The 13,860-nt window shown below is 31.7% G+C and overlaps 1 protein-coding gene across 2 annotated transcripts in view; it reads left to right on the top strand.

Annotated features, from left to right (window-relative positions):
• LOC127553514 (E3 SUMO-protein ligase RanBP2-like) overlaps positions 1-13,860 on the top strand; it is a 75,896-nt gene that overhangs the window by 37,781 nt on the left and 24,255 nt on the right. For both annotated transcript variants that reach the window (XM_051984276.1, XM_051984277.1), the window contains exons 5-16: positions 3,444-3,674; positions 4,329-4,474; positions 7,079-7,271; positions 8,056-8,146; positions 9,341-9,550; positions 10,056-10,237; positions 10,323-10,498; positions 10,663-10,786; positions 11,286-11,447; positions 11,765-11,902; positions 11,984-12,130; positions 13,638-13,817. In XM_051984276.1, the coding sequence (XP_051840236.1) occupies positions 3,444-3,674; positions 4,329-4,474; positions 7,079-7,271; positions 8,056-8,146; positions 9,341-9,550; positions 10,056-10,237; positions 10,323-10,498; positions 10,663-10,786; positions 11,286-11,447; positions 11,765-11,902; positions 11,984-12,130; positions 13,638-13,817 (1,980 nt within the window). The remainder of the gene's footprint in view (positions 1-3,443; positions 3,675-4,328; positions 4,475-7,078; positions 7,272-8,055; positions 8,147-9,340; positions 9,551-10,055; positions 10,238-10,322; positions 10,499-10,662; positions 10,787-11,285; positions 11,448-11,764; positions 11,903-11,983; positions 12,131-13,637; positions 13,818-13,860) is intronic.

Genomic DNA, 13,860 nt, shown 5'->3' with positions numbered 1-13,860 from the left:
GATAATTATTCCCCTCTCCTTTGCTCTATAATTTTCCATATACTCCAGTTATAAGAAATCTTTTATCCTCCTTTCTCTTTCTCCTTTTTAAATCCTCCAAAAAAAAGTGATCCATCCCCAAGTCCTATATTTTCCTTATATGACTTTCTCAATACTATTTTGAAAACATTCAGGTTTGAAAGGGACACTTCTTCCTTATCCCCCATTAGAGTGTTAGCACTCTCAGTTACTCTTGATTCTTTTTGCTTATATTTTAAAGTTCTTGTTCCTTTCTGTTCTTTTCATCAGTAATGCTTGGACATCCTCTGTTTCACTAAATGTCTGTTTTTTCCCCCCATAGATTTATTCTCAACTTTTGCAGAGTAACTTATTTTCAATTGCAAGCTTGTACCTTTGCTCTTTGTATTTTTTTTTTTAAGACAAAAAGCCAACTGTATTAACTGACACTGATCTTTGTATTTTAAAATTTCATTTCATTTATAACAGAAGCAGGAGGTCTTGTGTGATCCTTACTTTGATGCCTTAGTACCTGAACTCCTTTATACATAATATACATAATACAACTGCTTGTTGATTTGATTTGACTTGCAAAGTATGTTTATATGTCCATAATCCACTTTGAAGCCCTGAAATTTAACAATGGTAATTATGGAATTACCTTTTGGTGTTTCTTTCAGATGATCAGTGGATTCTTTCTTTGTCTTTTCGTTTTAATAAATAGTTCTAATAGTGTCTAAGTATGATTATTCATAAAATTATTTCTCCTCCTAGAGCAAATTTTATTCTTTTCTCTTAATCTTTTGATTTATGGGATAATTTATTTCAATTTGGTTTAGTCTAATTTTTAGGGAATCTGTATTTGGATACATTTAACACTTTTTCATGTAAATCATTCTTTCAATCTTTTAGGACTTTTACTTTTTTTTTAAAAAGTCTTTTGCTTTATTTCTTCTAGGGATTCATATAGTTTTGTGACTACATGAATTTTTCCTTTTTTTTTTTTTTTAATAACTTTTTATTGATAGAACCCATGCCAGGGTAATTTTTTACAGCATTATCCCTTGCATTCACTTCTGTTCCGATTTTTCCCTTCCCTCCCTCCACCCCCTCCTCCAGATGGCAAGCAATCCTTTACATGTTGAATAGGTTACAATATATCCTGGATACAATATACGTGTGCAGAACCGAACAGTTTTTGATGCTAAGTGAAATGAGCAGAACCAGGAGATCATTATATACCTCAACAATGATACTGTTTGAGGATGTATTCTGATGGAAGTGGATCTCTTCGATAAAGAGAGCTAATGCAGTTTCAATTGATCAAAGATGGGCAGAAGCAGCTACACCCAAAGAAAGAACACTGGGAAATGAATATAAACTGCTTGCATTTTTGTTTTTCTTCCCGGACTATTTATACCTTCTGAATTCAAGTCTCCCTGTGCAACAAGAAAACTGTTCGGTTCTGCACACGTATATTGTATCCAGGATATACTGTAACCTATTCAACATGTAAAGGATTGCTTGCCATCTGGGGGGGAGGGGATGAAAGGAGGGAGGGGAAAAATCGGAACAGAAGTGAATGCAAGGGATAATGCTGTAAAAAATTACCCTGGCATGAGTTCTATCAATAAAAAGTTATTAAAAAAAAAAAAAAAAAAAAAGAACCGAACAGTTTTCTTGTTGCACAGGGAGAATTGAATTTAGAAGGTATAAATAACCCAGGAAGAAAAACAAAAATGCAAGCAGTTTATATTCATTTCCCAGTGTTCTCTTTCTTTGGGGGCTTCTGTCCATTTTTGATCAATTGAAACTGAAAGAGCTCCATTTCCATCAGAATACATCCTCAAACAGTATCATTGTTGAGGTATATAATGATCTCCTGGTTCTGCTCATTTCACTTAGCATCAGTTCATGTAAGTCTCGCCAGTCCTCTCTGTATTCATCCTGCTGGTCATTCCTTACAGAATAATAATAATGAATTTTCTCTTTTGACTCTCTTGAATTGTTATGGCATTTTTTCCTCATAATTTGAATGTTGGCTTCTTTTAATGTAACAATTTTTTATAGTTGTTGAGTGTTTACTTTCGTTACTTTTCTCTTCATTCTTATTTCCTGAACTATTGGCTTCGTAACATGCCTGGGAGCAGCCTTTTGTTGCATCTGTGATAGTTGTCACTGTTTGATCCCAACCAAGGTCGCTTGAGTTCCTGTGACCACTATCTTTTGGAGTTAATCCCTGCCCTTCAATTGATCTCTCAATTGCCCTTGAATCTTTGAGGTTAAAAGCTGTGGATCTTCAGGGTCCTCTGTGTTGTCTCGGGACAGAGTTGGGGGCTTTGGAGCTCTGGGGTATTCACATCTGAACACAAATGTGCCTGTACTGATCAAGTTCTATTCTGTTATTTCTTAAGGTCCACATTCTGGGTTTTCTTCTGCTCTTAGATTCTGGGGGAGATATCCATTTCTGCTGTTTCTAGATACAAAGCCTGTAACTGGTTCTGGTTTTGTAGATCCTGGTCATCTTATTTATCTATTTGTCTGTCTGACTGTCTCTGTTTTGTCTGTTTATTTATTGCTTTTTGTGCATTTCTTGGGTTGAAATCATGTATTCTTATTAGATTTCTTGATCATCATTTGGTCTGGTACAATTTTTTTGGTTTTTCCTGGAGTAGGTATGTGGTAACTGGGTTAATTGCTTCCATTTAGACGACCATCTAATCTGGAAATTGCAGCTATTTCTAATTTTAAAAATTATAGAATTGTGGTAAAAACTCTAGCACTCATTTTTAGGGACTAAGGGCAAAAATAGATTAGCTCCTTAGTATCTGACATAAATATGTTTTATTTATAACTAAAAGTATCTTTTAACACTTCAATTAAAAACATCAATTAAACAACTGCTAGGTGCTTGTGATAGAAAAAGTAAAATAATAACTACTCTCACAGAGCTTATATTCTATCAGGGAGCACAATGCATGCTTACATACATAAGTACAGAATAATTTACAAAGTAAAATATAAGGTTCTTTGGAGAGGGGAGGGCACTGACATTTGGAGAATTAAGAAAGGTTTCATAAAAAGATATGCTTGAACTTAGTCATGAGAGTAATAATGGATTTATTTTAATTTAGAAGAAAAGAGGGAGAGTATTCCAGGCCTGCTGTTTATTAGTACAAATAGCAAGAAGGTCAGATTGGTTATAATGTAGAATGTTGGAAAAGCATTAATGTATAAAGAGTGTAGATAGCTTGGAGCCAGATTGGGGTGGGTATTAAATGCCAAAGAGAAAATTTTATTTTGAGGGTGGGTACTGTCTCGTTTTTGTATTTGTGGTGTTGGCACAGTTCCTCTCATGTAGACACTTGATAAATGATTGTCGATTGATTGGTAAACTTAAATGTTTAGAAGCATTAATTCTAAACTGAATGTAAAAATGTTAATAGGAGCAGCTTTTAGATTGTAAAGGTGAAGATGGATGGAATCAACTTTTTGACTTGATTCAGTCAGAGCTCTATGCAAGACCAGATGATGTATATGTGAACATCCGATTAGTAGAGCTGTATAGGTCAAATAAAAGACTGAAAGATGCTGTGGCCCACTGCTGTGAGGCAGAAAGAAATCTTGCCCTGCGAACAAGTTTGGAATGGTATTCATGTGTTGTACGAACACTTAAGGTAGGTAGAAACCTACTCTATATATTTTTTGTCATGTTATAGCATAGTTTAATATTCTCTATAACAGTGATTCTTTCTATCTGTCTAAAGAGTTGTTTATATGAGTTATATTTATAGATTTTTACCATATTAGAAATAAAAATTAATTTTGAATTTATAAACCTTCTGAAAGGGTTTCAGAGACCACCCAGGATTTCACATTTTGAGAAACACTGCTCTGAGAGGCATTTTTGTTTTGTACTTTAATTTCTTCTGTTTTCTATTTTAAAAATTCTTGATAATAAATTAATGACATCATTAATATCTTTTTTATATATATAGGGAGAGCAGTTCTTAACCATTCAGTAAATTTCTGTCATTTCTCTGTGAGGCATTATACCAGGCTCTTTGTAAACCCCTTATTTGTCCAAGACGACTAGCAATTTACGTTGTTTGAGTAACTTTAAGTATGTGATGAGTTTATTTCACCTTATTTGAGGAAAAACTAGAATGGTAAAAGGGATATTTTTGAAATTTTATTTATCATATCAAGTATATACATTTTGGTTTCATTGAGGAATATTTACTATTATATAGCCCAGAACAAAGAACACAAATATCTGGTGATTAAATGTAGTTATAATAAATGCATTTTAATTTTTTTCTACCCAATAGGAATATCTGGAGTCTCTACAGAGTTTGGAGGCCAATAAAAGCAACTGGCGAACAACCAATAAAGACTTACTTCTGGCCTATGCTAATCTTATGCTTCTTACACTTTCTACTAGAGATGTACAGGAAAGTAGAGAATTATTGGAAAGGTATGATAGAAGGAAAGCAATTTAAGTCTAAATGACATTTTATATTTTAAGGAACAGCTTCACTGTTTGTTGGTTGAACTAATCTCTTTCCCAAAATGTTTGTTCACATTCTGTATCTAGAGGAGTGTAGAAACTTTATATAGACTATGATAAAAATTATCTCTTACCAATCCTCTGCAGGAGTATTAAGATTTTATTTTGCATAATTTTGTCTCTAAGCCTCTTCTACTTTAGTTTTGAAAAAGAACAAAAATGCACAAACTAATGTTTTATTAATATTTTAAATTAATGCATAATGAAAATGACTTAAGTCCTAGACTTGGAACCAAGCAATCTTAGGTTTGAATTGCACTTGAAAGATTTATTCTTTCAAGATAATTATTTGATCATGAGCAAATCCTGTAATGTACTTAAAAGAGGAAAGTACTTTTCAGTTCCCAAAACATTATATAAATGTGGGTTTTTTGGTTACTATTATTATACTATTATATAATAATACTATTATTATTATATTTCCTGTCTCTGTGGGATTTTCTTTCCATTTGAACTTGGTGTTACTGAATAGATGTATAATTCATATTTTAGTACTTTCAAATGAACCTTAAAAGATGGCTATTTTATTTGACTTCATTAGGGATTCTTGACATTGTAGAAAGGTGCTTAATGGTTTTTATTTTTATGTTTTTAAAATATTTACAAATATTACATTTTCCCAGGTTTTTTAAACCTAGTTTTAACGATCCCTACCTTAATTAGATAATTAGCAAATTAGTAAACAAAAAAACCCCACAATTTATATTTTACCTGTATGAAAATGTGTTAATTTATTGGTTTACATAATATATAAGATTATACTAATTGAATAAATACAATTGAAATAAAACAGAAAGGAGGAAGAGAATAAATCTTTTCAGAAAAAAAAGGATACTAATCTCTTAAAAGCATCCGTAAGCTTTGCTATATTAAAGGCTCTTATTAGTTGAATATAGCTGGAATATGAATAAAGGCTATTTGAAGCCTTTTCAACTTTAAGTTGGTTTCAAGTTATTACCAGGTTATCAAATTAATTAAAAAAAATTTTTTAATCTAATTAAACTTTGAAAAGTCGTTCACCTCAAGTAGCACTTTGGGACTGATCTATTAAGTCACAGACAGATTGCCAACTATCTTGGTGAAAGAATTCTCACATTAAGAGTTTCTCATATTCATAAATTCTGATTTCTTCATGTTCATGTTCCTTTGCCTAAGCACAGTTGTAAGTAATTATTATAGTAATATAAAGGAATTTCTTATTGCATCTTAGACTTGTCACTAATTTTAGAGCATAACATTGTCCGTTCCTGGGAAAGAAATTAGCCAGTCTCTTAGTAAGCCTTCCAAAATTAGCTTAAGCCATTGCTTTTCAGTATTTAAAAAGTTTTCAACTTGATAAAGGACATCTTTTGAGAACCCAGAATAACATATACCAACATAAAGTTGGATATGTTTAACAAAGAATAGATTTTATTGGAGAGGTTTTGGTGAGCTTGACTGTAGAATTTGTGTGTGTGTGTGTGTGTGTGTGTGTGTGTGTAAATGCCTGGCCTGGGAATTACCTTAGTAATGAATTAAATAATTAATAGATTATAAAAAGATTTGAAGGAAGTGAAAGACAATTGATTTTAGGTCTAGGACCTAATATAGGTCCTAATAAGTTTAGGACAATCTATTTTAGGTCCTTGCTTTTTAGGTTAAGAATGGATATCTTGCTTTTCTGCAGATTCACCATCCTTAAGGAAAGGAACAATTTAAATTTTCTAGTAAATTCATATTTTTCAGATGTTTTACAATAAACCTTTCCCCAATAGTTGAGCCTGAATATAGGGTTAAACTTTTTTTTGTGGGACTTTAGGATATGACCAAATTAAGACATGTTTCAAATAAATATTTAAATAAAAAGAATGGTTGATGGTGTTTTTTCAGTCATAGATCTAGTTTTGCAATCTTGCTCTGGAATTTCTTTTTTTACATAAAATATTAGGAAATGAGCCCTGGGAAGACCAGGTAAATTCACCAGGTATCATGCAGATTGAGTTGAATAATAATTGTCAATATTATTCTTCATCTTCGAAAGCAAAATGTGTGGCTGTTTGTAGAGATATATACATTTTAATTTATATTCTTATCTGAAGTATTCTTTTTTCCCCTCAATTTTTTGGGAGTAGAAACATTTCAATATACAAAATCTATAAAATGATTATTATTTGAAATTGAACATTTAAAAACATAAAAATGTTTCTTTGAAAAAATAGAAATTAAATGTAATGTAGTAATATCAGAACTATTCTGCTGGTATGTGTCCCTGTCTGAGTTTCCTTTTGCTGTATTTTTTAATGTTTCACTAATATTTCACATTTCTTCTTTTCTGTTGTAGTGATGGGTTATATCACCTAACTTATTTCCACAACCCTTTTCTTAAGCATTATTTCTTTATCTTTACATTTTAAAAAATATATTTACCTTTTTTTATGAAATAAAGTTATTTATTTACTATGGAAGATATAGATTATATACTCAGTTCAGTAACCTTTGACTGCTATTTTTTGCAACTTTTTTGTGTTATAGTTTTGATGATGCACTTCAGTCTGTGAAATCTTTTATGAGTGGGAATGATGAGCTATCAGTTACTTTCCTTGAAATGAAAGGTCACTTCTATATGCATGCTGGTACTCTGCTTTTGAAAATGGCTCAGCACAGTGAGGTACAATGGAGAGCTCTATCTGAATTGGCAGCCTTATGCTATCTCATAGCATTTCAGGTATGTAGTTTTCAGTTTAATTAAGTATACATTTCACCCACTTGATTTTCATATTTGTTTACTTAGAAAAAAGAGATAATATGAAAATGTTTTGCATGACCTCACCTGTATAATGAGTATTATATTTCTTACCATTTCAGGGAAGGACTGGAGGGAAAGAATTAGAATGTAAAAATGAAAATTAAAAAAAAAAATGAAACAAATAGTTTCCTCATAATTTTCTGTTTTCAGCTACTTGAATTCCGTCCCCATTAATATCTAGATTACTTAATATGGTTGGGACTTAGGCTTGGAATAGTGATTAAATTTGTGGTTTTGAGGTTTGAAGGAATTCTCTACCTAATAAGTAGTCAAGAAAATCTTTCTGTGCAAGTTATTAAGACTAAGTGGCTGTGCCAGTGTCACTGGTCAGTGTGAATCATAAGTTGAACTTGAACCCATCTCTTTATAATCCTAAGACCAGCTCTCTCTGTTTATAAAGTCTATCAGCAACGTTTTATTTAAATGGTTCATTGCCATGAACATTTGTAAGTGAAGTTAAATTGAATGTTTATATAGTAAAAGAGAATTCCTTAGAGGTACTTTTAGTTTGTTTTTCATTGTTTAATTCTGCATTTTAGGACAGTGTCTTTTGATATACTGTATAGTTTAATTTTGGAAACTTAATATGTCTTTTTTTTTTTTTTTTTTTGATCTGTATTCATAGGATACAACATTATACTCTATAGCATTTTTTATTTTCAATCTAAATTGAAAATATTCTGATTTCTAATATTTTTATCAGGTTCCAAGACCAAAGACTAAATTAATGAAAGGAGAAAATGCTGGACAAAATTTGTTGGAAATGATGGCCTATGATCGTCTGAGCCAGACTGGTAACAACAGAGTTTTGTTATTCCTCTAGTTTACTTAGTGTGATAGAATATATATGTATGTATGTATGTATACACACACACACACACACACACACACACACACACACACACACACACAATTATAGTGCAAGATAATTGCTAGGAAGTATACACAAAGTGCTTTGAGTTCTATAGATTGATTCGTTTTTTCATTCAGCAAATATTTGAAACCTTTTGTGTACAAGGGATACAGTGGGATACAGATATGTATTATGACTTTACCTCAAGGAGCTTACATTCTGGTAAGAAAGAGATGACATATACACAAATAGTAATGGAATGTTACAATTGCCATATAAGTGGTAAACTTTAACCCCAAAAGACAGCAGGATTCCCCGCATTAGACTTAAGTAGGTCTTCTTTACATACTTTTCTTTTTCTTGTGATAGTTTTATTCTGTATACTTGAAACTTTTCCTTTCAGTCCTGAAAATAAAATAAGTAAAAATAAAATAAAATGGTATGTTTCAATGTCTATCAAATATTTTCTTAACTTTCTGCTCTTGATATGCTGATATATGTAATGAAGTACTATCAGATGTTTTAAAATTCATGATGTAAAATGTTCTAAGTTTGGATTTGTTCTAAGTTAGATCTGAATGAAAAAATAAGATCTGAATATCAACTATCACACTTTATTTGAATGAAAATATTAGGGGGAAATATAAGGAAATCTAATGGGACTTACGTTATCTCCTAGCATTTCAGGTAAGCAGTATTCAGTTTAATGAGATGTATACAAATCAGATATAAGTCCATTGCACTAGAATGAATGACATTGTGTTAAAATGACAATTTTTACCAGCACATATTACCATCCAGTATTAATTTAGTTCAAACATGCCTCAAAATAATTGTCATTGAATCTTAGAATAAAGCAAGCTGAAATCTCTGAGGTCAATCGTTACTGTCTCCCATCCAATGAAGGAATTCCCCATATGACATCTCTTATAGGTGATTAGTCTCTGTTGAACCAGTTCTACTTAACAAGAAACTTCAGTACTCACTCTTGTTTTATATTTATTAGTCTTGAATAAATTCTTTACACTGAATCAAAATTTATTTTCCTATAACTTCAACTTATCAGTCCCAGCTGTTTCCCAAAAGGGAAAGTTGTGTGATTTGTGTGAATAATTGTTTAACGTGTCTTTTACAGGACATATGCTGCTAAATTTAAGTCGTGGCAAGCAAGACTTCTTAAAAGAGGTTGTGGAATCATTTGCCAATAAGAGTGGACAGTCTGCCTTGTATGATGCTTTATTCGACAGTCAATCACCTAAGGATAAATCATTTTTGGGTAGTGATGATATCAGAAATGTTAGCATACAGACCCCAGAACCTGAAGAACTGGCTAGATATGATATTGGTAAGTAAGAAACACCCAAGTAGTATTTGCATGTTAGGAGCATTATGATATAGTATAAGGTTGGAAATTTTGATAAATCTCCCATTTAATTTCATCTTTCTTAGATTTTGATCATTACTTTAACTTTTCTGTGTCATTTTTGTACTGTCATTTTGTTTTTACTAGTAGTCTTGTGAATCTCCATTAATTAAAAGGCTTAAACATTGAATTTCCTGATTATTCAGTATGTTTTTTTGTTTGGGATATTGATAGGATAGTAATGTGATCAAACAGATTTTGGGTTTGTTTTGTTTTTGTGGTTTTTTGATCAAACAGTTTTAATGAGATAGAAAGTTTTGTCTTCCGGGGGGAGGGAGGGATTATAGATATTTGCTTGAAGTAAACATTTCTGAAATATATTGAAAGAAAAATCTTTGGAAACTAAAACAAACGTGTTGTACAAGCAAAAGTGATCCAAATTCTAAAAATTTTTTTTTCTCTAAACATTATTATTTTGCTTTCATAGGGGCCATTAGAGCACATAATGGTAGTCTTCAGCATCTCACTTGGCTTGGGTTACAGTGGAACTCGTTGTCTACCTTACCAACAATCCGAAAATGGCTTAAACAGCTTTTTCATCATTTGCCACAAGAAACCTCTAGACTTGAAACTAATGCTCCTGAGTCCATTTGTTTATTAGATCTTGAAGTAAGTAAAATTTTAAAGAATCAAATGGATTGGAAAAAATTCTCTTTAACTTCAAAATAATAATTATTTTTAAAAACAAAAACAGGTATTTCTACTTGGGGTGATATTTACCAGCCACTTACAATTACAAGAGAAATCCAATTTTCACTACAATTCACACCAACCTCCATGCTTGCCACTACCTGTGTGCAAACAGCTTTGTACAGACCGACAAAAATCCTGGTGGGATGCAGCTTATAATCTTATTCACAGAAAAGCAGTGTAAGTACTAACACTCTAACCCTTTTTTTTATTTGGAATAAGTACATATATCTTTTGACCTAAAATTTCATTCAGCTCTTGTGAAAATTGTTAATTCTGAAAATAATATGTTTCAAACTCACATAATATCCATGTTTATGCAGTCCTTAATTTTGTTTTTTAAGGTCTGGAACCTCTGCAAAGTTACGCCTTCTAGTTCAACATGAAATAAACACACTAAGGGGTCAGGGCAAGCATGGTCTTCAACCTGCTATGCTTGTACATTGGGCAAAAAGTCTTCAGAAAACAGTAAGTTAAGTTACATAAACATTTTCTTTGAAAAGACTTGTCCCTCAATTTAAATCTTAAAAGAAAACACAGATATCTTAATTGACATTTTGAAAATTATGAATATAGTGCAATGTTGATTAGGTCATGCTGTTTAAAGTTGTTTTCCCCTGTCTTTTTCTTGTTTATAAAATTTGTGTTATATAAAGGGATATTTAGATTCGTAGGCTTATAGTCTGAAAAAAGACAAGCCTGGTAGGATGAATAAATAGGGAATAGTTTTTATTGGAAGAGCTATAAAGAAGAAGAAACATGAGATTTTGTTTTTTGGGGGGCAGTTGGGACTGATAAGTGAATATTATAGGGAAATAAATTTTGATTCAGTGTATAGAATTTATTCAGGGCTAATTAGAAAGCATGAGGTTGTGAGTTTCTTGTTAACTAGAATTGGTTCAACAGAGTTCAATAGTAATGTGTGCTAGTAAAAATTGTCATTTTAATATAATGTCATTCATCCTAGGGCAGTGGACTTAATTCTTTTTATGATCAGCGGGAATACATAGGAAGAAGTGTTCATTACTGGAAGAAAGTTCTGCCATTATTGAAGACAATTAAAAAGAAGAGTAATATTCCTGAACCCATTGATCCTCTGTTCAAACATTTTCATAGTGCAGATATTCAGGTACTGCAGCATAAAGTTGAGAATTTAATGGAGAAATGTGTGTTCCATTTTATAGTTGAGGAAAATGCCTGAGTATGGAGAAGATGTTATCATTCACTAATTAGTGGTAGAACTATTTTTATTGATTCTTTCCACTTATCTATAGTAATGATGATTTGCAGAAAAACAAAGCCTGAATCTAGACTGCCTATATTTTCTGAAAAGTAACATAATCGTGATAATACCAAGAGGCTAGTTAATAATTTATTAAACAGTTAACTTCCAAATTTATAGTAAAAGTGTAAATAAAATTAATTCTTAAAATTCCATATCTTTAGATATCTGAAGTTGGGGAATATGAGGAAGAAGCACACATAACATTTGCTATGTTGGATGCAGTTGATGGGAAAACTGAAGATGCTATGTCAGCATTTGAAGCTATAAAAAATGTTGTTTCCTATTGGAATCTTGCCCTGGTAAATATTTAATTATTTGTAATAGGCAGTTTAACTTTTTAAGAAATTACTAGTTCATAAAGCCATAACTTTTTATTATAGATTTTTCATAGAAAAGCAGAAGACATTGAGAATGATGCTCTTTCCCCAGAAGAACGAGAAGAATGCAAAAACTACTTAAGAAAATCTAGAGACTACTTAATAAAAATTTCAGATGAAAGTTGTACAGATCCTGCTGTAGCTAGAAAGGTGAGGCAGTAATTTCTCTTTCTGTGTGTTGAGCTCCATTTTTCTTCTGAAGTATCTAATAGTTTGACATGTTGCTAGCCTTCAAATAATACTCATTGATTGTAATTATTAGAACTAACTACTTATTGAATTTTTATTTTTATGTTTTTCTTTAGCAAGACTCAAAAGTTTTTTAATCATCTCAATGTTAAAAGTACTATATTAGGCTCCTGGGAAAAATGTAAAACTTAAGAGCAATATCTTGCTTTTGTGGAGCTAACAGCTCAGCTGGATATTATGGCACAAATGCTATCATATAAAACCTAGTAATACCATACAGTCAGTGATCGCCATTCACGTCTTCGCTATTGCAGTTTTTTTTTTTTTTAAAATAGCTGTCATTCCCACCACTCCTTGAAATATAACTAACATGCATTCTCAAATAATAGTCCGTTGTTTTTTTTAAAGACCGTTCCTCTGTGGAGAACTAACAGTAAGTGAAATGCTGGCACATAATTGGCATTTAAATTCTTTAGGTTAATTTCATTCTTTTCTAATGCTATAGACAGATTTTGTTGGTGCTATATTAATGGTTTTTCTTCTACCACATGCTAAAATTTATTTTCTTTTTGCTCTATGAAAGCTGAACAGTAAATGTATTTTTGAAAGTGGAATATATAGAGAATGTACTTTCTAAGGCAATTTTTTAAAAAAGTGAAATGTTCTGTATTAGTAAAAATAAGACCAATATTGGAAAAGGAGGTAAGAATTAAAAACTGTGATTTTCATTAAGATCAAATGACAATGCTTAATTAAACAGCATAAATGATGTTGCAGATATCCTCTTGAAGATTTGTAGAGTTTTGGTCTAGGATTCAGGGAAAACCAGGGTTTAGGAAACCTATTTCTTTCACTTGCTATGAGTAATATAGGATCATAGAATATAGAATGGAAGAGATGAGGAAGTTATGGCTAAAAAAGGTTAGGTATACAGAGTGGCATGGTTGGTAAACAAATGGCAGAGCTGGGATTTGTATCTTCTGGCTCATCCATCTCTTTTTCTGCCTTACATGGTGCCTCTACTCACTTTTCTCAATTTATAAAATGAGGGGTTATACTTTATGAGCATCTAATTCTCTTGTTGTATAGTAGTTTCAGTTATATCTCACTCTGTGACCCCTTTGGAGTTTTCTTGGCAAAAATATGAGTAGTTGCCACTCCTTCTTCGGCTCATTTTAGAGAAAAGGAAACTAAGACAAACAGGGTTAAGGAATTTGCCCAAAGGTATACAGCTAATAAGTATCTGAGGTTAGATTTGAAAGCTACAGTTTTTTATGCAATGGCAGTTTTATCAGTATTATTCTGCTGGTATAGGTATTATAGATGTTATATTACATAATATAGATGTATTATATATTATATAGATATTTATAAATCACAAGATAATTAAACTTTTTATTTAATACACATAACAGTCTTTGCTTTGGCATATTTCCAAAGCCCTTGACTTAATGCCTTTTATTTTTAGCTTCCAGTTCCTTTGGAGTCTGTAAAAGAGATGCTTAATTCAGTAATGCAAGAACTTGAGGAATACAGTGAAGGAGGTCCCCATGGTAAAAATGGTTCACCTAGAAATATAGATTCTGAAATAAAACATTCTACACCATCTCCAACCAAATTTTCTTTGTCACCAAGTAAAAGTTACAAGGTATGTAGCAAAAAGAAAGAGTCTTACATAGAGTAATATGTGG

This window comes from Antechinus flavipes, chromosome 3 (assembly GCF_016432865.1).
Source record: "Antechinus flavipes isolate AdamAnt ecotype Samford, QLD, Australia chromosome 3, AdamAnt_v2, whole genome shotgun sequence".
NCBI lineage: Eukaryota > Metazoa > Chordata > Mammalia > Dasyuromorphia > Dasyuridae > Antechinus > Antechinus flavipes.
This window is presented reverse-complemented; position numbering and strand designations above follow the sequence as displayed.